Source organism: Vipera ursinii, assembly GCF_947247035.1.
Source record: "Vipera ursinii genome assembly, chromosome: 1".
In the NCBI taxonomy this organism is placed as follows: domain Eukaryota; kingdom Metazoa; phylum Chordata; class Lepidosauria; order Squamata; family Viperidae; genus Vipera; species Vipera ursinii.
This window is the reverse complement of record NC_139512.1, coordinates 207,326,139-207,353,332: the sequence shown is the minus strand read 5'-3', so window position 1 is coordinate 207,353,332 and position 27,194 is coordinate 207,326,139. Positions and strand designations below refer to the sequence as shown.

Here is a 27,194-nt window from a genome sequence, read left to right as displayed (position 1 = left end):
CCCTCAACTTTTTCTTTCCTCAGGAACCAGAGGCAAGGGCTTTCTGTTTGTTTGTTTGTTTTACCACGAGTTGACAGTTGGGCAGAAACCAGAGGGGGGAAAAAAAGAGTTTCGGGCTTCGTGGGAACCGAGGAAGCAAAACAAGATGCAAAGTCTAAAATCTATAGGCTCATAAACCACCCCGGTTTCTTGAAATAAACTGGGATTTCTCTACCCCAACCTTGAAACAATGGATCGAGTGAATCTCTTTACCGAAGAATGTGTGTGTGTGGAGGAAGGGAGGGAGGGAGGGAGAGAGAGAGAGAGAGAGAGAATTTTGCAGCGCGTTTGCTTTCAGCTTTCAACGAAGAAGGGAATGTTCTCCACTTCTCCCTCAACTTTTTCTTTCCTCAGGAACCAGAGGCAAGGGCTTTCTGTTTGTTTGTTTGTTTGTTTGTTTTACCACGAGTTGACAGTTGGGCAGAAACCAGAGGGGAAAAAAAAGAGTTTCGGGCTTCATGGGAACCGAGGAAGCAAAACAAGATGCAAAGTCTAAAATCTATAGGCTCATAAACCACCCCGGTTTCTTGAAACAAACCGGGATTTCTCTACCCCAACCTTGAAACCATGGATCGAGTGAATCTCTTTACCGAAGAATGTGTGTGTGTGTGGAGGAAGGGAGGGAGGGAGGGCGAGCGGGCGAGGCAGCGGGCGTGCGAGGCAGCGGGCGAACGAGCGGGCGAGCGAGCGAGCAGGCGAGGCAGCGGGCAAGCGGGCGAGGCAGCGGGCGAGCGAACGAGCGGGCAAGGCAGCGGGCGGGCGAGCGGGCGAGGCAGCGGGCGAGCGAGCGGGCGGGAGAGCGAGCGGGCGAGGCAGCGGGCGGGCGAGGCAGCGGGCGGGCGAGGCAGCGGGCGAACGAGCGGGCGAACGAGCGAGCAGGCGAGGCAGCGGGCAAGCGGGCGAGGCAGCGGGCAAGCGGGCGAGGCAGCGGGCGAGCGAACGAGCGGGCGAGGCAGCGGGCGGGCGGGCGAGCGGGCGAGGCGGCAGGCGAGCGAGGCAGCGGGCGGAAGAGCGAGCGGGCGAGGCAGCAGGCGAACGAGCGGGCGAGGCGGCGGGCGGGCGAGGCGGCGGGCGAGCGAGGCGGCGGGCGAGGCGGCGGGCGAGCGAGGCGGCGGGCGGGCGGGCGAGGCGGCGGGCGGGCGAGCGAGCGGGCGAGGCGGCGGGCGAGCGAGGCAGCGGGCGGGAGAGCGAGCGGGCGAGGCAGCGGGCGGGAGAGCGAGCGGGCGAGGCAGCGGGCGGGAGAGCGAGCAGGCGAGGCAGCGGGCAAGCGGGCGAGGCAGCGGGCGAGCGAACGAGCGGGCAAGGCAGCGAGCGGGCGAGGCAGCGGGCGAGCGGGCGAGGCAGCGGGAGGGCGAGCGAGGGGGCGAGCGGGCGAGGCGGCGAGCGAGCGGGCGAGGCGGCGAGCGAGCGGGCGAGCGGGCGAGGCGGCGAGCGAGGCAGCGGGCGGGCGAGCGGGCGAGGCAGCGGGTGAGCAACCGAGCGGGCGAGGCAGCGGGCAAGCGGGCGAGGCAGCGGGCGAGCGAGCGCGCTCCGCAGGGCAGGCTCTCTCCGCCGGGACGTGGGCGGCGGCGGCTGGCTGTGGCTTTGGGGCGGCGCTGAGCTGCGCGGCCGCCCTCCCGCCCTGCCTGCCCCCCGGCCGGTGCCTTCGCCCCGCAAGCCCCCCCCCGACTTGCCCGGAGGAAGCGGCGGCGGCGCGGCGCTGCGGGAGGGGAGGGGGGCGCGGCAGGGGCTGCCCCTCCTGCCAAGGAGCCGAGCCCGGCGGCGTGTGTGTGTGTGTGTGTGTGTGTGTGTGTGTGTGTGTGTGTGTGAGACCCGCAGGAATGGCTAGTAAAGGTGGCGGCAGTCCGGCATTTGCGTTTCTCTGTGTGTCAAGCCCCGTGGGCTCGACACACAGGAAGGGGGGGAATGCCGGAATGCCGCTTCCCTACCAGCCATTCCCGTGGGTCTGACACACACACGCACGCACGAGGGGGAGAAACAACGCTGGACTGCCGCCAGCTCTGCAAGGCTCTGCCGCTCCCTTCTCTCAGCAGCCTGTTCCGAACTAAGGGACAGTTCTTTTTTTTTGTTCACTGGAGTATAAGCCGAAGTGGAGTTTTTCAGCCCGAAAAGTGGGCTGAAAAATTCGGCTTATACTCAAGTATATACGGTAATATAAAAGATATAATTGGGTTTCTATTTCATAAAGAGGTACACGTTGCATAGTTGATAACTTTTGTTACTAGGTAAAAGGGAAAAATGTAATAGTTTAGAATGCCAGTGTAATTTGGTAGGGTGAAAAAGATTTTAGGAAATCAGTGACACCCTGTCTTTATTTGGATAATGAATTATGATTATAGTGAAACTTGGTTTAGCAGGCTTTAAATGCAACAGACAAATCTGCATTTGGGGCAATTAGCTGACTCTGTAAACCGCTCTAAAGCACTGTGCAATTGCAATTGTATTTTTATCATTTTTTAAATTTGCATAATGGATTAAACTGATAACCATTTTAATTTAACAATCAGGAATGATGGACATCCATTTCCCCTGGTATTCTGTTAAATCAAGGTTTACATGAACCTACATGAGCCTTAATCTCATCAGTTCTTCTCTCTTTCTCTAGCACAGCCACAAGGAAACAGGAAAATATTGCTTCACTTTTTAAGTACCTGGAATTTAGCTTTATCTCTGAACACAGCAATTTATGCTTTTTCTTAACAGTAATTTCCTGAACTTTAATATATAGTTTATATCAATTAATCCCTTTTGACATTAATTGAAAACTAAAGGAAAACATCTAATCTGCATTGGATAATGAGTGGGAGGTGATAAGTCTATGCCCTGTGCATATTCGCTGTGTTCATATATTGCTCCAAGAGCCAGAATGGTCTAGTGGTTAAGGCATCAGGCTATAGAAAGCAGATCATGAGTTCAAGTCCTGCCTTAGCCCTGAAAGCTAGCCACTCTCACACTCTCACCTCAGAACGTGAAAAGAAATCATGTTTTGCCCTAGGGCAAAAATAATTGTATTGATTTAATTATTTATTTACAGGGATGCGGTGGCTCAGTGGGTTAGGACACTGAGCTTGTCGATCAGATGGTCGGCAGTTTGGCGGGTCGAATCCCGAGTGCCACGTAACAGAGTGAGCGCCTGTTACTCGTCCCAGCTTCTGCCAACCTAGCAGTTCGAAAGCACGTAAAAATGCAAGTAGAAAAATAGGGACCACTACGGTGGGAAGGTAACAGTGTTCCGTGTGCCTTTGGCATCTAGTCATGCTGGCCACATGACCACGGAGACGTCCTCGGACAAGCGCTGGCTCTTCGGCTTTGAAACGGAGATGAGCACCGGCCCCTAGAGTCGGAAGCGACTAGCACGTGCGGGGGAACCTTTACATTTACCTAATTATTTATTGATTTATGGATTGGCATTCCACAGTCCATTGCAAAGGATAACAAGGTCAGGGCTTCCCCACCGCCCATCCCTTTTCTGGTTTTCAATAGCTCAGTAATTGGCATAGCTGTTTTCGCGAAGGAGGGGATGAACTGCCGGTAAAAGTTGGCGAACCCTAAAAAACTTTGAAGCTGCTTACGGGTCTGTAGAGGCTGCCAATCTAGCACTGCCTTGAGCGTGGCAGGGTCCATTTTCACTCCCTCGCTGGAGATTTGGCATCCCAGGTAGTCGAGGCCTGCCTGATGGAATTTGCATTTAGAAAGCTTAGCCTAGGCTCCATAGAGCTTAGCATGTAGCATCTTTTCGAACACTTCGCAAACTGATCATCATGTAGCAAACGTTGTTCGTTGATTTATTTTCTCTAATATTACTGATGTTGTGAGCATTTTTCTTTTCTATGTATGGTAGCTTTTTGTGCCCTACCTCGTTCACAGATACAAGGCAAAGAAGGCAGAAAGACGGCAAAACAAACTAGGAAACTGTCAAGATTGCTTTCTTGCCTTGTCGGCAAAATATTGTATGTTTTTTTTTCCTATCTTCTTCAAACCATGGTTTTTAGTTGGATACAAAAGGCAGTCACTGTTGTAATACTGCTTCTAAATGCAGCTGTCAATATTTGCCGGAGCTTTCCTTACATTGCTCTCCCATTTGTCGTATGTGTTCTGCAGAGTGGAAGAATAAGAGCTGCAGGAATTGTTGGCATTGAAAGAAAATTAGAAGAAAGAAGAAAAGAGATGGATAAAAACATTTCTGAGGCAAGTAATTTTCCTTCAGAAACAGTAATCATTTATAGTTTAAGATATTAAGGGACCAAATTGCATTCATATATTTTGGGGGGGGAGGAACCTTTTCCAACACCATATGTTTTTTCCCCTGTCCTTTTGGTTATCTTATTTTTACATGTTCAGTTTGAGGAGAATAAATCTTTTATGGAAAAAGGATGGTCGCTGGAAAATGTTACTTTATTACTGGATATATTTCTAGTCACGATTCAGGATTATGTAAATGTTTTGTTCAGTTTGGATCGTGTTCTTTATTCAGGTAAAATGCAGGTGTTCCCCTTAGGAGCAGGCCAAACTATTGTTGAGCAACACATCAGCAAAACCCACAACTTGCCTCTTGCTCACACTTGCTCATTCAGGAGTGGGAACTGTTTGTTGTTGGTTTTCTTAAACCATAGCCTCTTCTTTTGTCTGAGCTGAGGATCCTGGTTCAGCACATGGGTCATTTCTGATATAAGCCAACTTTTAATCATAGGTTTTGACACTGACTTTTATTTTGAACTACAAGTCTCTGATTCAAGTGATAAAATGAAGTAAAAATACAATTGAAGTTCATTTCCTGGCCATACAGAGATGAAGGCAAACCAAAGTCTTTCTACAGCTGGTAGCTGCTGAGTTGAATTAAGTTAAGCATCCCGCAGCTGTAGTCATGCGTCTCTCCGGGTAATTTTCTACAAATCTATACAAGAAACAATCTCCTCACTACTGTTCAACCTGTGAACTACCAAGGCAAAGGAGGCTCTTTTAGCAGATTTACAAAAATATACCAATATTTGCATTTTTCACAGTATATGACCAAGAGCCACATGTAACTCTGCTCTCTTTTTCTTCCTCTGTCTATTGGAGGATACAAAGAATGGGTGTCAGTTGAGGGAAACTGCTGTGAAGTAATCCGAATTTCAGATCACTTAATTTTAAAACTGGTGCCCTGAATTTTAGAATAGATTTTCTGCATCTGCTAGCTATTGTTATTTTTTTAGAAAAAGGAGATTCCGTTAGTTATTTGTCTCAGGAAGTTCCTTTCAGGTGTGTATACATTCTTTGTACTAAAGCCTGAAACAGTTGAAAGTAGGATTATTTAAAACACACTGTCTGTTGATCTACAGTTGCAAGAAAAAGTATGTGAACCCTTTGGGATTACGTGGAGTTTTGCATGAATTGGCCATAAAATGCGCTCTAAACATCATGTAAGTCACAACAATAGAAAAACACAGTCTGCTTAAAATAATACTACACAAACATTAGCTGTTGTCATGTTTTAATTGAACATAAGATGGAAACATTCACAGCGCAGGGTGGAAAAAGTATGTGAACCTTTGGACTTAATAACTGGTTGACCCTCCTTTGGCAGCAATAACCTCAACCAAACGTTTTCTGTAGTTGCAGATCAGACCTGCACAACGATCTGGAGTAATTTTGGACCACTCCTCTTCATAAAACTGTTTCAGTGTAGCAATATTCTTGGGATGTCTGGTGTGAATCGCTCTCTTAAGGTCATGCCACAGCATTTCAATCGGGTTGAGGTTAGGACTCTGGGCCACTCCAGAAGGCGTATTCTGTTCTGTTGAAGCCATTGTTTTGTTGAATTACTTGTATGCTTTGGGTCATCCTCACCCATCCTCTGCGGAGCTTCAGTTGGCGGACAGATGGTCGTACGTTTTCCTGCAAAATGTCCTGATAAACTCTGGAATTCATTTTCCCATCAATGACAACAATCCGTCCAGGCCCTGAGGCAGCAAAGCAGCCCCAAACCATGATGCTCCCTCCGCCATGTTTTACAGTGGGGATGAGGTTTTGATGTTGGTGTGCTGTGCCTTTTTTTCTCCACACATAGTGGTGTGTGTTTTTCCCAAACAACTCAATTTTAGTTTCATCTGTCCACAGTATATTTTGCCAGTGGTGCTGTGGAACATCCAGGTGCTCTTTTGCAAACTTCAAACGTGCTGCAATATTTTTTTTGGACAGCAATGGCTTCCTCCGTGGTGTCCTCCCATGTACTCCATTCTTGTTTAATGTTTTCCTTATTGTAGATGTGTCAACAAAAATATTAGCATGTGCCAGAGATTTCTGTAGGTCTTTAGCTGACACTCTAGGATTCTTCTTTACCTCATTAAGCATTATGTGCTGTGCTCTTGCAGTCATTTTTATAGAACGACCATGCCTAGGGAGAGTAGCAACAGTGCTAAACTTTCTCCATTTGTAGACAGTTTGTCTTACCGTGGACACATGAACATCAAGGCTTTTGGTGATACTTTTGTAACCCTTTCCAGCTTCATGCAAGTCAACAATTCTTGATCGTAGGTCTTCTGAGAGTTCTTTTCTGCGAGGCATGGTTCACATCAGACAGTGCTTCTTGAGACCAGTAAACCCAAAACAGGTGTGTGTTTTTAATGGGCAGGACAGCTGTCAGCAACACATCTAATATCATCATACTGGTTGGAGTCAAGGTTGGCTCACTCCTGGCTCCAATTAGCTCTTGGAGAAGTCATTAGGCTAGGGGTTCACATACCTTTTGCACCCTGCACTGTGAATGTTTCCATCTTATGTTCAATTAAAACATGACAACAGCTAATGTTTGTGTAGTATTATTTTAAGCAGACTGTGTTTTTCTATTGTTGTGACTTACATGACATTTTATGGCCAATTCATGCAAAACTCCACGTAATCCCAAAGGGTTCACATACTTTTTCTTGCAACTGTAGATGTTTTTTTCTTTTATTGTTAGGTAAGAAATTTGTTCATGTTGTTGAGAGCAAGGCTAAATATGCAGTTTTAATTGAAATGGTGAGTTTTGCAAATAAATATGTAAAAAAAACCTATGTAGCATCATGCCCTATTAAATTCTTCCAGATTTTCCTAGTGTCGATTTACTTTCACCTTGTAAAATTATAAATGCATGTCAGATGAGAATATCCTGGTTTAGAGTAACTATTTACTTTCAGACCATGTTGAAAATGAGTTGCTCTAAGATAGGAGGCTTTTTAAGGGTAAGTTTCTAGTGTGCTTTTCTAGTCAGAAATACAATCCATTTAGGTTACAGAAGCATGTATATAATTTATGTATTAAAAGTACTGATATTTGAACTCCAAAAATGGCAAAGGATTGTTTTTTAGTTTTTTGAATTTGGGAAGAAAGTTAAATTACAGGTGTGATACAATTGCATTTTATTCAATATGAAGAAATTATATAGTACTAAATCAGTTTATTATTTCAGGCTTTTGAAGACCTCAGCAAGCTGATGGAAAAGGTAATATCTCCACTTTATCAGTAAGCATGCTGATTAACTGGGACTGGAGAAACTAATTTTATTCAACAGAATAAAATAGGGGAGGGTAGTTCTGGGAATCTGCTATATAGAAGTATATCTTGCATCATCATATTTACAGAAAATAAGACATCCTACTATTAAATACAGTACATTGTGTTGTTTAAGCGTTCCCTTTATTTTTTTGAGCAATACACACACACACACACACACACACACGTACATACTATAAATATGCATTATTTGAATCATCATAGCTAGCTTAGTGGTTACTTGTGAAGTTATTATCATATAAATTAATTAAATAAAGTGAAATATTATTGACAATATGTCTAGATGCTAGATATCTGTCTATACAGTGAGCAGCAATTGACTCCATCTCAATAACACCTAATTGAATTGTAAAGGAAGGGAAATGCCAGCCAGGGACTAGTGGGGGCTGCCTGGAAGCCAGCGGTGCAGTTCTAGCTGTTCCCTGACACCCCCGACTTAGTGCTGCTGGTTGAGACGAAGCCACAGCCTGAGCCATCCCCAGCGCTGCCCCCCCCGGGCTGGGGACTTCACCTGTTCCACTCCTTGCATCTCCATCCCACCAAACTTTTCACGCAGCTGCTCCACCAAAGGACTGTGGGAGATGATTAGGGGCTTCTACTCTGCTGACTCTTCCTAGTCCACAGCCCTCTTGGCCTTCCATTTGCTCCCTCGGATTATCGCAACCCCCAGTGGGATTAAGGGGAACTCCATCTTGGTGGCCTTCCCCACGCCACTTGTCCATTGGACCGTTTGGCCAGTATAGAGGGACCCTGCCACAGCCCTTTCCTCTCGCACATGCGGTTACTCCATCTTCTCCACTCTCACTTTGGACCTCGTTACCACTGGTTGCATTCTGAAATCCAGCTGGGCTGACCCCAGTGCTTTTCGTGGAGGGACTAGCCCAGGCTTGGCTGTGACCTTCTTGACTCCTGACATCATTATGTTACAATCCTCTCGGAAGCCTCCAAGTAGGCTGCACTCATAGCTTTAAGAGAGCTAGTTTAATGTCAACCGTCCAACTAGGAACTCAAAATTAAAGAATCTTCAAGGCTTTGAAGTGCCATAAAAGATAAACTTTATTGAATACACATCTCGGAACTGAAGAAGCAAAACCAGCTCTGGTTTTCCCATGCAAAAATCTGCCTAATTAAACAATAGCTTCCCATAACCCCCACTCAGCAAGTGTTCATGTTGCCCAATCATATGTCTTTGGTTTGTTGTGAGAACGGTCCACTTCTCCGTCAGACACTTGTGTTAGTAGCCTTGGCTCTCACAGTCCGTGGATGGCTTCTTAGACTACTGTTTACTTCTAATATAATGTACTTCTTTGTCTGAAATGGTGTAGGGTTTCCTGCCTGAGTGGGGGGTTGGACTAGATGACCTCCAAGGTCCCTTCCAATTACTACTACTACTACTACTACTACTTCTTCTTCTTCTTCTTCTTCTTCTTCTTCTTCTTCTTATTATTATTATTATTATTATTATTATTATTATTATTATTATTATTATTATTATTATTATTATTGCTTCCTACTCCTCACCCCTGTTTTTGTGGCAAGTTGAGTAGCAATAGAAGTTAACAATTCAATCTTGACATCTAATCCAAGAACTCTGTTTCCTAACTTTGACCTGCTGAACAGTTGAAGCCTGTTCCATGAAGAGTGATCCACAATAATGGAGCAAGATTGTGTTCCCTCATTATTTTGTGCTTTATGTTGTGTCTTACAGGCAAAGGAAATGGTGGAGCTGTCAAAATCAATTGCTAGCAAGATCAGAGAGAAGCAGGGTGACATCACTGAAGATGAGGTCAGCTAATATGCTGCTAAAATACAATTCCCATATCATTCTAAGTTTTTTTTATTGAAAAGTTTTATAAAATACAATTTTCCTTTAAAAAAAACCCCCTTCCCCCTCCATCCTCCCCTCCCTACCTCCCCCCTATCTCCCCCCCTCCCCCTCCTCCCTCCCCTACCTCCCCCCCTCCACTTCCCCTCCTCCCCCCTCCCCCCCCCCCGACTTCCCAGAGCAAAATACAAGGTATATATCTAAAAGGCAATCATAAACAATCATATACTAACAATTATAAACTCTAAAATCCATCACTCTCTAGCTTGTATATAGTAAACCAATCCTTAATAATACTAAATATATATAAAAAACTAAAATAAAAGAAAACTAGCATCATTCCCATCTATGTTCTTCCACAATTCACTATTACCTTAACATATTCTCATTTGCACATTAATAAATAGTTCTTACACAAATTAACCCACATTAACCCACAAAACTTTCTTCCTCTTCCTCTGTAGTAAGTTGTCCATTAATTCCAAATTAAAAAAAAAAATCTATTACCATACATAGCATCCCAAAACTTTTTTTTTTTTTTAAAAAAACACAACTACCACTTAACTATAAATATTTTGTGGAAGTTCCATAGATTTCTACTGGTCTTATTTTTTTTTCTTTTTTGAGCGTTTTAAGGCAGCACGCGTCACCCTCTGTTCTCTAAGATCGTCCAAAAGAGTTGCAGCTTGAACTCCTCCTGTACCCTTCTCGTCTATCTGTGCATCTTCATCCTCTTGATGTTCTCCTTCTCCAGATCCCTCTGCAGCTTCCAGAAGTGTTGATGGGGTTACTTCCAAGACATTATTATAAAAATCATGCGCTTGCTTCACATTACTCAAACAGTATCTTTTGCCATCATACATGAAGCTCAACCCAACTGGGATCTCCCATCTGAACCTTATATCTCTTTGCTTGAGCTCTTGCACAAGAAATATAAAATCCTTCCTTCTCTTTAAAATCTTTGGAGGAATTTCTTTTAAAACCAAAACTTGTTGACCAGCAATCACAACTTTGGTATCGTAGGCAGCTTGTATAACTTCATCTCTAATTTCCCTTTTTACAAAATAAACCACCACATCTCTAGGCAACTTTCTCTGTTTAGCAATCCACGAATTCACACGGAACACTTTGTCCATACCTTGTTTTAATTCAGATGCTGGATGGTTCAATACTCCCTCAAAAGCCTCAGAAACCAGCTGCTTTAAATCTTCCTTAATATCCTCTTTTAGGCCTCTAATTCTCACAGCAAACTGCATCTGGTAAAATTGGGCCAAGCTCTGTTCACTGTCAATTTTGTCTTTTAAATCTTCAATTTCCAATACTTTTGCTTCTAATAAAGCATTCTTTTGAATCAAGTCTTGCACTTGATCATCCAGCACCTCCACACATTTAGCAACTTTTTGCACTGAGGACAAAATGTCTACCTTCATTTCTCTAAGTTTCTGTTCCATCCTTTCTTCCATTCTCTGCTCCAATTTCTCCAATTTCTCCTCCATCTGTAGAAATTTAACACCCATTGACTCCAAAATTAACTGGGTATGTTTTTCAAGATCCTTCGATGTCAATACATCAGGAGAATGCAACGCCTGCAGCAATGATTGTTGTTGCACCGGAGAATTTCCAGCACTCCGAAAAGTTCTAGGGGGAGGTTTAGCCGCCATCTTTTACTTACAATTGTGACGCACTTTCACTTTAAGTTTTAAACAAAGTCCATCAAGCTTGAGAGTAAAATAAAATCTTCTTCATCTCTTCATCTTTCCCTCTTGTACTGCTCTGCCTGCTCTTTCCCTTTCATAGTCTCTCCTTCAAGCAGGGATGGTCGCAGACGCCTGGCTCTGCTCCATGAAGTCCGGAGCAGAGACGCTGGTCAGCTGGGAGCAGCCCAGGCTACGGGGGAGTTCAATCCTTCGGCCGCCCAAGCTCCAAGCTCAGGCGGCCCCGGAGAACTCAACCCCCACCTGGGGGCTCACCCCCTCCTCTTCTCCCGAGGAGGGGGCTTCAGATTCGCCCGAACAGCTGATCGGCGCTGTTTCGGGCGAAAAAGCACCAGCTGAGCCGCGGGCAGCCCGGGAAGGCTCCCTCCGTCGCCGCGGAGCCACCGGAAGTCTCCCATATCATTCTAAGTTTTAATACAGCTCATTTGTTTTTTATTTGTTCAGTGAATATTGGTAAGCAAGTTTTAACTAGGTAAACAAGATTAATGTTATGTGCCATGTGGTCCACAATACTACACTGGTTGCATGATATTACAAGAGGGGGCTTATTAAAATTCCATTCCATTTCATTCCATTTCTATACTATATCTTACCCTTAAGGTGAAAACAATTTCTTTCCCTCCATCCCAACCTTAATAAACATAACAAAACTGACACTCCCATATCATTACGGGAAGCTTCTCAAAAAGAATATTCTCATGGAAAGCCTACTGAGCCACTGTGTGGATCAACAAGCTTCCTCAAATATAAATCTGCTTCAGAAAGTAAGCACGTGATGGGATCCTGCTATACTTTTATCCCTAGGTGGCTGCTTCTACAGTACTTTCTCCCAATAGCCTGTCTTCACCCCTCCCCTGAAAATAATTCCTGTTTTCAAAACATGCCAGGTATTCATCATGACCATGTCAGGCTATGGAACAATTTCTTTCCCTCTCTCTCTCCCTCCCTCCCTCCCTCCCTTCCTTCCTTCCTTCCTTCCTTCCTTCCTTCCTTCCTTCTTTCCTTCTTTCCTTCCCATCTCCTTTGGTATATTGGAATCTTCCAAATTCAGATAAATCTATTTTAATTAATTACTGTTTGGTAAAGAATCCAATATTCTGTATTATTTTTAAAATTTGTCATTTTTTTAGACAATAAGATTCAAATCCTATTTGTTGAGCATGGGCATTGCCAATCCAGTTACTCGGGAAACTCATGGATCTGGCACTCATTACCATATGCAACTGGCAAAACAATTAGCTGGAATTTTACAGGCACCTTTAGAGGTAAAGTACTTAACTGTCTTTTATTTTTCATTGTGTAGCCTTATATACTAGCACACTGTGACTTTAGCCAAACTCAAAAAGCCAAGAAAGTCAAACCTACTTAGAATGTGGATCAGAGAATATTAGGAAATCCAGGGGTGGTAGTGTAGATTCAGAATTTGTAAAAGAAAATCTTGAAAAACCACTTCTGAACTGTTGTCAAAAAAATTACGGGACATACCTGCTATGTTAATTTGATTCTAAGAGAATCTTTATTTTATATACCATGCATAAATCTTCCCGAATCTACAGATTTCAATTCCTCGACTATGATTTTTTTTTCCGCTTGTATTTGGTGGGAAAGATTTTCTTCTTTCTCATAATAGAGAGAAAACTTAATAACTTTCCTAATAAAGTAAATGTACTGCTTTATGAAATCAGAACTGTTTATAAATAAATCCATTAAAATACACATAGTCCTCATTTAGCCAGCGCAATTGAGATTGATAACGTGGTCACTCAGGGACATGGTCATTGAGTGGAACACCACTCAACTGCAACTGTGCTTACAATTTTCCTTCAGCTTTCCTTTCCCCCCACTCCTGTGTCCTTTGGGAAGCTCATCCCAGTGCTGGAATGATTAACAAGAAGAGAATTAATGTGTGTAATTACATTAATTTGAGGAAAAGGGATTACAAGACAGCAAGCAGGGACACAATGGGAAAGGAATATGCTAGTACCAGCTGTTTGCCTGGTGGCACTCCTGGCTCCCAGTCTTGAGCCATTTAGGAAGCAAGCAAAAACCAAGGTGCGAAAATATTAAAAATCTTTTCAGTTGCAAGCAGCATCTGCAAGCCAGCTAATGAAGACCGCAGAGCTGAGCTGCTTAACTTGGGATGAGCACTTTTGTGGGAAGCACTCTGGATAAAAGCTTTGCACCGAAAAACAGCTCCAAAAGAGATTTCTTATTTAGGCAATCTCTCCATTCTACCGGGGGGGGGGGGAGAGAAAAAAAACAGGTCAGGTACAGGACAACAAGTGCTGACTTACTGTAAAGACAGACAAATCACTGAGAACGACACTTCAAATATTGTAAATGAAGACACGGGGCACAAAGTTACGTCATCATCACCATAATAATTTCAATCACTGCACAAAGCATTCACAAAGCAAGGTCTACTTTACAGCAAAAAAAAATACTAGTAAAATCACTCATACAATAACACCAAGAGTAGAATAAAATAAATGTAAAACCAGGCATGTAGAAGCTAAAACTCAGTAAAATACATGAAAAATAAAATGTTTGATAGCTCGGATGTTGTTTAAAGAGAAGACCAAAACTATCCAAGAGGGATTCTCTCAAACATCATAGAGAACATTGAAGTGGATTGTACTGAACTGAACTTTATTTGGCAAAGTGTGATTTGTCTCCGGTACAGAAGCGCAAATTAAAATCTATTGTAGCATAGATGTTATATTTGGATCCCTTAGAACAAAGAAATCATTCTGAAATGTTATCCACATCCATGCATGCCAAGAGAAGAGATATTTGAATGCATGGCAAATAAAGTAATACAAGTCCTGTGAAAATTCAATTCAGAGGCACTTCAGAGCAAATAAAAGATCATGTTTTTATTTTCCTCCTTTATATCTATGTATTGCTAAAACTCTTGATTCCTATAACTGGGTGAAATGGTGTGTACCATAGGGCAAAATGTTTTCAGCCAAATTACCTCAGATGAGCTAACTTGCAGAATGTAAGATCCAAAATCCAGGATCTATGACTCCCATGATATTGAAATTTGGCAAATTTAATAAAAAATTTACCATAAGTCAGTGTATGGCGTAATTTAGAATGTCATAAAGCATTTCCTGTGCTGATGGTGGACTGTGCTATACAGTTCAATGTAGATTACTTTCACGGCAGATACATCTGAATGTATCCCATCTTTTCCAGCGAAGGAAGTACATTAGAAACTCTCATTCCTGAAAGCATTGAGAAATTTAATAAGGAAATACCTCCCAAAGGATGAACCAGGGAGTCATGGGTTGTCTAGTATTTTGTTAAAAGCTAAGTCTTAGAAAAAGGATTCTTACCGCTATCAGTCGTTCTTATCTTTACTGGTGATAGAAAGAGACTGTTGACTTGAGATATATTTTTGGCAATGTTAAGTACCACTGGCAAAGAAATGACCGGAAAGACTTGACAAATTTATGGCTGTGTGTTGAATGTTCTGGTACCGCTGTCCTGCACCTGTTGGTTTTGGCGCCAGGTATGTTGCTGCTGTGAAGCTACATCTGTTTGGCCTATAACTTCAGCACCATTTTTAATTTTCCAGTCCTCTCTCTGTAAATATTGATATTGTCAGATTGCCCAATTTTGCTTTGGGATGGCAGACTTTGTGTTTTAAGAGCTGTTCTTAAATCAACAGGAACGGGGAGGAATAATGTCCCTCACGGAGGTTTATTGCCTGGTGAATCGCGCTCGTGGCCTAGAGGTGAGGAATGCATTATCTTCTCCACCTTGACAAAACTATTTGAGCTTCACTAAATGTGCCAAGGAACCTTTCTGGAGTAATTGCTGATGACAAATACTGGAACTTAACCATTATTGTTTGCTATTGGTCAACAGTACATAGATTGTCCTAGCACAATAAGCCATCTAGCAAGGCATTGAAAAACAGTAGAATGAGAATAAGTGTGTAGATTGCAATTTTTAAGGCTACAACTCTGTTCAAATTTACACAAAATGAGATTCCATTGAACTCACTAAGATTATTTTTGGAAAACAGCTAAACATATATACCATTGTACTGTATTGTGAAGTATAAGCATCCTGTGGTTAAAAAAGAAAAGCACAGTTTTATAGTATGAAGCCAGAAAAAGGGGTGTCTGTAGATTGTTAACGTGTGACTGTGTGTCCGTATGTACATAAAGTACATAAACTGCTTTGAGAACCCCGGGACTAATGATAGAGTAAAATAGCTAAAGGGTGTGCACAAATTTGGTTAGAAGATGTAAACATTTCACAGAAATTTAGTTGAAACTAGAATATTTGCAAGACTGTCTGCTACAAATCAGCTAGCAGAAGACCCAGGGGATGTTCCATTGCCACCATCTTGCTATGGAATTGCCAAATGTGCAGGAGGAGAGATGGATTTCAGCTATTGTGAATTTTGAGGCTGGCACATTTGAAACAAAGCAGCAGAGGGTAGCAAATTCTGCTCTCCATTGTTCTTTTCAGAGGCTCAGTGACATGGTGACAAGGTAGGCCAGGCTTCCCCAATCTGGTGCTGACCAGCTGCATCAGTTTTTAATGCCTATTATCACCAGCTAGCTGATAGTAAAAACTGGAGGATGTGGGCTATGTAATCCAACACATCATGTTAAAGAATGACAGTGAAGCATTTCCAAAAAGACAAACATGCGTGTTTTCAGCAAGTATGAATCATCTGAATGTGTGCTAGTCCCCATTCTTTAAGTCTTGCACGTTCATGTATTTTAAAGAAAGAATGGGGTTTGTAATATACGTTAACATCATTCAGTTGTAAACACTTGTCATTTAATTGCTCTTTAAATCTCACAAGGGAATGCAGAAGCCTTGTAGAGATATCCTAAATATAGAAGTGTGCTTATTATAAGATTAAGCTTATGTATGTTTTCTCATTAGTTGCTTTCTCCTGAAGATCTAGTAAATGCTTGTAAGATGTTGGAATCACTAAAGTTACCTCTAAGGTAAGAAGCCTTCAAATTGTAATGGGGTGCAGGGGAAACCTCTCAAAAGAGTAGAATGAGGCTCAGTCCCTTTCCCTTCCTTGTATTTATCAATAGCCTTTAGACTTATATACCGCTTCACAGTGCTTTACATCCCTCTCTAGGTGGTTTACAAAGTCAGCGTGTTGCCCCCAGCAATCTGGGTCCTCATTTTACCAACCTTGGAAGGATGGAAGGCTGAATCAACCTTGAGCCCCATCAGGATTGAACTGCTGGCAATGGGCAGAATTAGCCTGCAGTACTGCAAAGGGACGCGGTGGCTCAGTGGGTTAGGACGCTGAGCTTGTCGATCAGAAGGTCGGCAGTTTAGCAGGTCAAATCCCGAGTGCCGCATAACAGAGTGAGCGCCTGTTACTCGTCCCAGCTTCTGCCAACCTAGCAGTTCGAAAGCACGTAAAAATGCAAGTAGAAAAATAGGGACCACTATGGTGGGAAGGTAACAGCGCTCCGTGCACCTTTGGCGTCTAGTCATGCCGGCCACATGACCACGGAGATGTCCTCGGACAAGCGCTGGCTCTTCAGCTTTGAAACGGAGATGAGCACCGGCCCCTAGAGTCGGAAACGACTAGCACGCATGTGCGGGGGAACCTTTACCTTCACTACAGCTCTATTTACTTGTTTGTTAGATTTACATCCTGCCCTTTGTTCAGGATCTCCAGAGGTGCACATAGAACCTTTATTTGATGTGTTTTTCAGATGCTTATAAAAGCTACGTGGAAAAAATTGAGTTTCAGAATTAGGGAGTGGCAAAAAACAAAAAACAAAAACCAAATCTATGAGTGGAGTTTTCTCATCATACAAAATGCCCACATTTTAAGGTACAATATCATTCTCATAAAGCTGGCCATGCTGCTTCCTCATGCAGTTATGGAGTGTAGAAATCATACTGGACTAAACTTTTCAGTTCTTCATCTGCCCGGTAATGTCTTTCACAGTACTCTGGCCTATGCAATTTAAGTTATACCAAGTTGTTATCACTTTGTTCCCATATGTGGAAAAAGCTTTGCTAACAAATTTGTTTGTCGGGCTATTAAAGAGGATTAAAAAAAAGTTGACAACTATGTTCCAGACTAATGGAATGGAAATACTACAGAGAGTTTTGATTTGATTTATTTGCCAAACACACAGCTATTTATCTTGCCAAATGGAAATTTTACATATATATATATATATATATATATGTACACCTCCCAAATAGAACTGTAGTCCTCCAGTTTAAGAGGACTAATATTTGATAGACCAATAATTATACGGGAGATCTGTTTAAAATGAATAGTTTTGTAGGTTTTATTTTTTAAAAAAATGGAGAACTTGGCAATTAACAGTATAAATGCATGAGGAAAGAGTTATGTGATATTTGGATTGAGATAAAAGCTTACGCATAGGGAGGTTGTAAATTAAGCAGAGTTTGCAAGTCATGTAATTGCTATGGAGGCACAGTGTGGAAAAGAAATTGGAAAGGTGGATAAATAAAGAACAACATTTCAGGAACCGGAAAGAGGAAGTATGGAATTGCAAAGAAGGACCTAGCAGATGAGGAAGAACTCTGGGAAAAACCCTCTCCGTTCTTCAGATCAAAGCAGGCTGCATACAATGAGGAAGGAGGAGGAGTATGGGGAAGGCTAATTAAAATGGCTAAAGAAAGCAGGACATAATAGCCCATGGTAGGAAAACAGGAACTTGAGGAAACCATGGGTGATGGAGATATGAGAAAAGGCAGAGCAAAGAAAAAAAATCTACTTAGGGGCACTGCCCATTTGCAAGAGAGAAGTTCAGCAGGCACTAGTATATGGCCGGCAACTAACTTTTAAACTGTGTTCATACAAGATAAGTTACAAACTTAGGCACTGCCTTTATTGCAACATGCTAAACTTGATTAATTTTTTCCAGTGTATTAATGTGAAATCAGCTTACAGTTGTATTTAAACCAAGAAGACCAGTTAATTCAGTATTCAGGTTGAACCTGTTGTGAAGCCACAGAACTGCTAGAATTTCTGCCTCTAGATCAGGGGTGTCAAACTCAATTTCACTGAGGGCCACATCAGCATTGCGGTTGCCCTCAAGGGGCCGGGTGGGTATGGTCAGGGTGGGCGTGGCTAGACTGCGTATGGCCTACTGGGTGGGCATGGCCAGCTCTACATGGTTCGCATCAAGGGTGCCTATGGGGGCCTGGGCAGGAGTGGGACAGATCTGAGGGTCTCTGGCAGAAGGAGGGTCTCTGGGCCAGGGCCAAGGCAGTGGGGGCCGTTCCCTCACTGTTTCCAGGATGGCTTCGCGGGCCACATGAAACCACTTTGCGGGCCGGATCTGGGCCCCGGGCCTTGTGTTTGACATGTCTGCTCTAGATCCTCATCTGGAAGTATTCTATTTCATTGTGTCCTTCTAAGCGCAAAGGGGAAGAAGAGGGTACCAAAACAGAGTATTATAGCCAAGGTGGCATAGTGGTTACAGGATGCAGTATTGCAGGCTAACTTTGCTCACTGCAAGGAGTTTGACCCTGACAAGGCTCAAGGTTGACTCAACCTTCCAGTCTTCTGAGGTTGGTAAAATGAGGAGCCAGATTGTTGGGGGGGCAATAGGCTGACTCTGTAAACCTCTTAGAGAGGGTTGTAAAGCTCTATGAAGTGATATATAAGTCTAATGCTACTGCTAGTGCTATTAGCACTGGACATATTTGTAGTAGTCCAACTCTTTGGTGACAGAATAGAGTTCAGATTTGTGTTTTTCTTTCTTTTGGGGATTTAGGTTACGCATATTCGACAGTGGTGTTATGGTGATTGAACTCCTATCACATAATGAAGAAGAAATGGTGGCTTCTGCTTTAGAGACAGTATGTATTTTAAGGGAACAGTCATATTGTTATTGCCTAACCTTGTGTCTAGATGGGCTTCTTCCTTTTCTTATTATTTTTTGTTAAGCACACATCCGTAGAAAGCCATGCATTCGCCTGCCAGGCAAAAAGGCATCTATCTGATTTGGACTCAGCATATTTAACTTTAATGTTGATAGATTCCCCCCTATCTTCATATATTATTTCCTATCTTTATTGAAACAGGTTTCTTGTACTGCAAATACAGACAATTTCTGCAATATTTTAACTCTTTTCCATCTAGACTATCGTGGAAATACTTGTTTGGAAAACTTTTGAATTCATTTTAAACCCCGTTTTTAAACATTAGACGTGTTTTTGTTTTTGCTTTACTTTTTAAAATAATAAATGAATTTGTTAAATTAAATTGCAAAGCAGGAAAGGCCTGGTAATTGACCCAAAGGTTAGGGGCACTAGCCTAGCTTCAAAAGGTTTCCTGTTTCTGGGACTGGGAATAAGCTTTATGTGAAAAGAAGGGATGGTCATTTCACATGTAAGGAAGATATTTATCATTTGTTACCCCTTCTTCTGCCAAGAACTCGACTGTACATGGGTCCATAGGATCTCTCTCTGATAAACAGTAGTGCTTTGTGCCATAAATTCTGTTCCTTTTGGGTGCTCATGTTGCATCGCATCACATCCATGTAGTCTTCGACTTACAACCACAAGTTAGCCCAACGTTTCTGTTGCTAAGTGAGACAATTGGTGAATGAGTTTGGCCGCATTTTATGACTTCTCTTGCCAGGGGGTTGAGCAGTGGGTTGGACTAGATGACCTCCAAGGTCCCTTCCTCCACCACCACCACCACCACCACCACCACTACTACTACTATTATTATCATCATCATCATCATTATCGTTATTTAAGTGAATCACTGGAGTTCTTAAGTTAGTAACATAGTTGTTAAGTGAATCTGGCTTGACTTTGCTTGTCAGAAGGTCACAAAAAGTGATCCCATGACCGCAGGAGATTGCAATTGTAATAAATATGAGTCAGTTAGGGACGCGGTGGCTCAGTGGGTTAGGACGCTGAGCTTGTCGATCAGAAGGTCGGCAGTTTGGCGGGTCGAATCCCGAGTGCCGCGTAAGAGCCTGTTACTCGTCCCAGCTTCTGCCAACCTAGCAGTTCGAAAGCACGTAAAAATGCAAGTAGAAAAACAGGGACCACTACGGTGGGAAGGTAACAGCGTTCCGTGCGCCTTTGGCGTCTAGTCATGCCGGCCACATGACCACGGAGACGTCCTCGGACAAACAGTGGCTCTTCAGCTTTGAAACGGAGATGAGCACCGGCCCCTAGAGTCGGAAACAACTAGCACGCATGTGCAGGGGAACCTTTACCTTTACCTATGAGTCAGTTGCCAAGCATCTGAATTTTCATCATGTGACCATGGGAATACTGCAATGGTCGGAAGTGTGAAAAACGGGTCATAAGTCACTTTTTTTCAGTGCCGTTGTAACTTCAAACATTCACCAAACGAACTGTTGCAAGTCGAGGGCTACCTGTATAGAAAAGAGGCATTGCTTGCATCAGAACATTGCAATGCCGATCTCTTCAGTCTGAGCCCTTTCCCTCCCCATAGTTACTGCTGATATGGGATTATCACATTGACTCACCACATTCTTAGAGGACAACAGAGACTTGTTTTTTCAGAATTCTGAGGATTTGTCGAGGCCAGACAAGGATTGTGTTCTCATGTAAATCTCACAGACAACTTATGTATGGGGAAAGCCCAACATATAAGCTTAAAAAACGTTCCATGTTTTCTTAACCCACAACATGCTCTTTCTAATGTCATTTCATGGATTTATGGCCTGAGTGCCCTAGAACAGGCCAGTTTGTATGTCACTTTAAGTTATTCAGAGTCGGAATCCACCTGAGAGAAGATGAACGGCTGATAATATATTAGCTTGATTAAGCAACTTTAGCATGAGGTGTGGTAAGCAACATTCTGACTTTGCCCAGAGGAAGCTATTGAATAATAAATTTATTAACCTGTTATTAAAAATTATCAGATTATGATGTTTCCATTGGGGGGGGAGGCTAGATGAAACTAGAGTCCTGTGTTTGCATATCATACTACGTTTTGCTAAGCAAGCCATTGATGACTTACGAACCTTAATCATCCAGAGATGATATCCATATGTCTCTTGATGGGAATGTTTACAAAGCCAGCTTCAGTATTATTCATAATTGCAATTACATGCTCATGTGCAAGAGTCATTGTAAACATGTACTAGTATCACTGTTGCCAACAGGAGCATGCAGTCTTCTTCAGAAGGACCACTGGATTATGGGAGTTCTCTTTACCTTACTCTCTCCTCATTTTATCAACCACTCCTAGGGCTTGGATTAGGGGAAGACTAGCTTTTCGAAGGCCTGGAGGAACATTGTCCATAGGGTCGCGATGGGTCGGACACGACTTTGCAACTAACAACAACAGCTTTTCGATTGATTTCCTACCAGTCATCTAAGGCATGGGTCCCCAATCCATAGCCCACTACTGGGCCTTGAGCCTTTCGGAACCGGGCTGCAGATGTGGTGGGCTACCACGTGTGCATCCTGACTTGCGGAAGCAGTAGGCAGTGACGCACACATGGACTCCATCTGAGTGGCAGGTGGCTTTCCTGCTGCTCGTGCAAATGGAGCTGCGCACGTGTGCAGTGCTTGCCTGCTGTTTGTGCAAATGGAGCTGGGCACACATGCTGGCCTGCCGCACATGCGGGCCATCCCTTCTCTCCCCCCAAAAAAAGCCGGTTCACAAAACCCCGAAAAGACTGAGGAACTCTGATCTAAGGATTAAGGGTGCCGTTGTAACAAGACAGTGTCTTTTATCTCTAAAAGCAGTGGTGCTTATTGCTAGTAGTTAGAGTACTGCCTGGTTTATTTGGGGGGGAATGTGAATGAAAACTCAAGCCCTTTATTTCTATCTTGATGTAAAGTTTGCCTGAAAAAATGTGTGGAAGTTTAACAATTGCTCAGTTGTTGAATCAAAGTTGTTGAATCAAAGATACTGGAAAAATAGATACTCACTATATAATAGGCGTATGAAAAAAGCATTGTAAAATACAGAATATTTACTCAGCTTTGAACCTTTTCTTCCCTCTTAGGTTTCTGAGAAGGGATCTCTTACCGCTGAAGAGTTTGCAAAGCTTGTAGGAATGTCTGTGCTTTTAGCCAAAGAAAGGTAAAAAAAAACACCTCCACATATTCTGATCTTAATAACAGAAGAAATTATAATTGATTAATTAAAAATATTTTGTTCTTTTTGTAGGTTGCTGTTAGCTGAAAAGATGGGCCAGCTTTGCAGAGATGATTCTGTAGAAGGCTTGCGATTCTATCCAAATTTATTTCTTACACAAAGCTGATTATTCATTTTCTGTCTTTTTCCTCTTATTTAAATGTTTGTTAGAGGCAGTCTGAAGAAAAGAATGTCAAGAGATATATCGATTTATATCATGCTTTTGCTAAGTTGTAATGATGCACCAGTAATGCACCAGGCAGGGAAAATAGGATTAGTTATGTATAGAAAGAGAATTAACATTCCTAAAAGCTTATAGAAATCATGAAACTGCTGTTATTTCAGGTCTTGAGGGCAAATTGGTCAGGATGGCCCAGTTAATGACTTTTTTTCAAGAAGAAGGGGAAAAAGTGAAGTGATTTTTAAAAAGCATGGAGGAAAGGTTAACTATGGGCTATTTGCAAGGCTAGACAAATCAACAAGCAGTCTGTTTGTTAAATCTAGTCTCCCTCTTCCATCTTTTGCCGTGGATTGGTATCTGCAACTTGAAATCAGTAAAATATTAACAGGAGGAAAATAATATTTCTAGAGCAGTCTAATGCAAAATGATATGGAAAATGTAATTTATTTTAGAAATATCTTATATTTTAGGAATAAAACTTTCTTGTCTACATTTGCTTGTAATTATTTTCAAAGGAAGAATGGATCCAAAAAAATGTTTTGTGTATGGCTCCATGCTGGATGTTAAGACGAGCGCTGTGAACTCAATTTCCTTCCTTCCATTCTTTGATTGTTGATTCGACAAAGTTTCTATTTTTGTCTTTTCTTTGGCATAACTGTGAAGAACATTTGCCATGTGTCCTTCTAAGCCAGACAGTGTTTTATGATTCATCTTTATATTAAAAAATAAAGATGAAACATTTGCTCATTCTTTGTCTTTGAAAAATTTGCTGGTACTGTATCAGTTTAAATGAAACAAAAAAGAGAAGTCTTTGGTTTCACAAGTGATCTTTTTAAGAAGATTACAGTCTTCTTAAATAATCTCATTGCCCCTTTATTCAAATAAGATCTGTTTCCCCACAGATCTGCAGTTCACACTCGGATAGCCAATAGGGTTTTAGCATCAGGAGTGTCTAAAACATACATGAATGCCAAAACAAGGTATTAAAGCTGCCAGTGTGGCTACTTGTATTCATAAAAATCATTTGGATGCTTATTCTGATAAAAATAAAATAGTTTAATTTTAAACGCATAAACTACAAATAACAAGGATTGTACTTCTTTACATTTCTGACTCTATGATTGTATTTTCAGCTGAATTCAAATGACATTTTAAAGCCTAGGGAATAAGTCATTTTGCCAATGCAATCCTTTTAAAAGTTACTGTCATCTCTCATTTTGATTGTTTGATGCAACTATATTTTTGTTGTGCAATATGACAGCTAATTTTATACTTCTATTTTTTTGCTACTTTAAGATATTAAAGTGTATATGAGGCCATCCTGCTAAAAAGAAATTCATAGTATTTTTCTGTGACTATAGTTGGCTGCAGTTCCTGTGGATTTCAATAAATCTGTTTAAAGCAGCCAGCGTTTAGATTATACATGGAATGCTTATGAGAGACAGTCTTCTGAATAAAATTTCTCTGGGTGGGCTCATTTGGAGATTGGTTGCCCATAACTGGCAAAAATACATTTGTTAATTGTTTATGTCTTAATTCGCCAAAAGAATCAGTGCCTTTGTACTTGATATTTTTCTTTTCAAGAAAATATGTAAAGACGTAGACCACCCTCCCTTTCCTTCTGTGATTCCTGGATTATTTTGAGGGAAGTGTACTGATTATCCTGTTGTTGAGACTGCATTTTTTGTGATTTTTTTTTGTACACTGTTAAATCGGTTAAGAAATAGCATTTGTATCTTGTTCTGATCATTCCAAAACTAGAAATGTACCTTTTTAAATTTCTCAATAAAAGTGCAGTGAAAAGCAAACCCACTTCCCACTATTAAAGTAAATATAGTAGGAAGAAGATGGCATATGTGAACTTCTTCCTTGCTGCTGGGAATATCATTGCCTATATATTGTCTTTGGCTGCTGACTTCAAGGCTGCCATGGATTGGAATTTGCTGAGCTGCTCAGCCAGTGCAACTTCGTCATCTCATTCTGGGTGGCAAGGGAAATGAAAACTCCACTGCAAACACCCTTGATGCATGGCTAATCGAGCAGAATTATTTAGCCTTGTTTAATGGAACCCACAAAGTTCAATTCATAAAACAGCTATGGGGAGAATAAAAGAACAAAACTTTCCTTCTTCCCCACCCCCTCCCTCCTTGCAATAATTTTGCTGGTGTGTCCAGCGTTTTCCTTGTACAAATGCCATCTTGGTGGACTGGTGCAGAAATGTATTTAAATGTTAGCAAAACTTAATACGAGGGTCCTGGTGACTGTGACCCTTAAGGTTACAGATTTGTAAACTCCTGGAACTTATTTTAGAATGACTAAACAGATGTCTCCAAGATGCTTGTACAAAGGGCAGAAACCACTAATACCTCCTGTTTGTGTTGCCCACCAGAAAAACATAACAGCTATTATAAGTAGGAGTCCTTGTTTGTCTCAGCCTACATTAAAGGGACGCGGTGGCTCAGTGGGTTAGGACGCTGAACTTGTTGATCAGAAGGTTGGAAGTTTGGCGGATCGAATCCCGAGTGCCGCGTAGCAGAGTGAGCGCCTGTTACTCGTCCCAGCTTCTGCCCACCTAGCAGTTCGAAAGCACGTAAAAATGCAAGTAGAAAAATAGGGACCACTACGGTGGGAAGGTAACAGCGTTCCGTGCGCCTTTGGCGTCTAGTCATGCCGGCCACATGACCACGGAGACGTCCTCGGACAAGCGCTGGCTCTTCGGCTTTGAAACGGAGATGAGCACCGGCCCCTAGAGTTGGAAACGACTAGCACATGTGTGCGGGGGAACCTTTACCTTTACCTTTACCTTACATTAATTTGACTGATCCCATCTTACAAGCATCTGAAGTTGCTAGCAGCAGTAACTTTATGATCTTTACAGGGAGCGCTTGCCTTCATTCCCGCAAAGATGATCAATCCCGTGCGCTCCCACAGGGAGGGCCTTCTTAGGATACTGCCCGTTAGGGAATGCCGGCGGGTTATTCCTAGGGGAAGAGCGTTCTCTGTGGACATACCTGCCCTCTGGAACTTAGGACCGCCCCCGATCTGCGTTCGTTTCGCCAGGACCTGAAAACCTGGTTTTTCGATCTATCAGGCCTGGACTGAAGGGGTTTTAGCTTTTTTAAATGTTTTAATTGGGCTTAATTAATTTAATGTATTTTAATTCTATTAGTTTTATATTGTATTTTATGCTGCCCTGTAAACCGCCCTGAGTCCTTCGGGAATAGGGCGGTATAGAAATTTAAATCTATCTATCTATCTATCTATCTATCTATCTATCTATCTATCTATCTATCTATCTATCTATCTATCTATCTATCTATCTATCTATCTACGGTATCTATCTATCTATCTATCTATCTATCTAACATTTCTAGCCACAGATGGTAGGGCCTATTTCCTCCTCTAGTCTAGCTTATAACCTTTCCCAGCTGAACAGGCTCTTATAGACATTATTGAGCCCTTTGCAATAGTTGTTTAACGTTTCACCCATTTTCAGATCAACTAAAAGGCCCTTCAGTTAGAATTCGTTAACAAATCATCATTTGTCCTGTCGGTTGTCAAAACCCAGATCCAAGGGAGAGGTCTTGCTGGCTACTTTTAGCTTAGCTTTAGCAAGTGAATGTGATCGCTGATGTGTGTTTCTGTGCAGAGGTAAGGAAATATGTGTATCCGGTTTCTAGCTTGCAGGAAAAACTCAGTGCCCGGACAGCGACCCTGTAGCTTTCACCAGCAAAAACGTTTCGCCTGTCAGGCTTCCTCGCAGATAAGTCAGTCCCTTGCACCTTCCTGAGGTAATCAAGGCAGCCACTTCAAAAATCCCTGAAAAATATGTTGGGGGGGGAAGGGGGGGAGAGAACCCCACACAAAACCTCTGAAAAACAGCTTTTATCCGTGGGCTGTTAGGCTTTTAAATGGGATATAATCTCTGTGAATTTAATTGTTTTTAACTTTTGTACTTTGTTTTTTAATGTTTATTGCCCTGTACACCGCCCTGAGTCCTTCGGGAGAAGGGCGGTATAAAAATTTAATAAATATATAATATATATAATATAATTTATGCAGAATTGACTTGGGAGGCCGGTGTGTGGTGTAGCTGGTTCACATGGCGTGGTAGGATGGAGGGTTTGTTGTCACTGTGTTGAGGGGAGAGAGCAGGGGGGTGGGGGAGGCTCAGATAATCTCAATGTACACATTATTTTTATTATTATTTTAATTCCATTTATATCCCGCCCTTCTCCGAAGACTCAGGGCGGCTTACAAGCTTAGCACAGTAGCCTTCATTCTATGTATATGCCTGCTTATTAGGGCTTTCACACACACCCCAAGCGGCATTATTACAAAGTCAGCTTAATTGCCCCCAACAATCTGGGTCCTCATTTTACCTACCTCGGAAGGATGGAAGGCTGAGTCAACCTTGAGCCTGGTGGGACGCGAACCTGCATGTTGTACTTTGACAATAAAGGTTTATTTATTGATTTATCATTCTCCGTCTTCCGCGCCAAACCTCCACCTGTCTCCAAGCATTCCGCCCGCAGCGCACGGGACCTCCGGACCCTCCCGCCTCGTCTCTTTCCCGCCCTCCGGCACGCGGAGATTTTTTCCAGGGAAACCAGACGAGCGCGGGCGCTACGGGGATTCCCTCATTTCGCCCAGAGCGCGGCGACGAGCCCAATTCTCTCGGTTCCCACGACGACGTGGTGAACAAGCACGGGCGAACTTCTGAAGCAAACGCGCGCGTTCCGCTGGTCGGTGGAAAGTCCCGTCCCGCCTCGCCTC

General features: G+C 42.6%; 1 protein-coding gene across 2 annotated transcripts in view; it reads left to right on the top strand.

Moving 5' to 3' along the window:
• Nucleotides 1–24,225, top strand: part of VPS36 (vacuolar protein sorting 36 homolog) — a 35,273-nt gene extending 11,048 nt beyond the window's left edge. For both annotated transcript variants that reach the window (XM_083357073.1, XM_083357074.1), the window contains 9 exons: nt 4,141–4,227; nt 7,469–7,501; nt 9,281–9,358; nt 12,243–12,377; nt 14,789–14,854; nt 16,027–16,091; nt 18,876–18,960; nt 22,107–22,183; nt 22,271–24,225. In XM_083357073.1, coding sequence (XP_083213199.1) covers nt 4,141–4,227; nt 7,469–7,501; nt 9,281–9,358; nt 12,243–12,377; nt 14,789–14,854; nt 16,027–16,091; nt 18,876–18,960; nt 22,107–22,183; nt 22,271–22,364 — 720 coding nt within the window. In that variant the 3' untranslated portion in view covers nt 22,365–24,225. The remainder of the gene's footprint in view (nt 1–4,140; nt 4,228–7,468; nt 7,502–9,280; nt 9,359–12,242; nt 12,378–14,788; nt 14,855–16,026; nt 16,092–18,875; nt 18,961–22,106; nt 22,184–22,270) is intronic.
• Nucleotides 24,226–27,194: the final 2,969 nt, after the last annotated feature.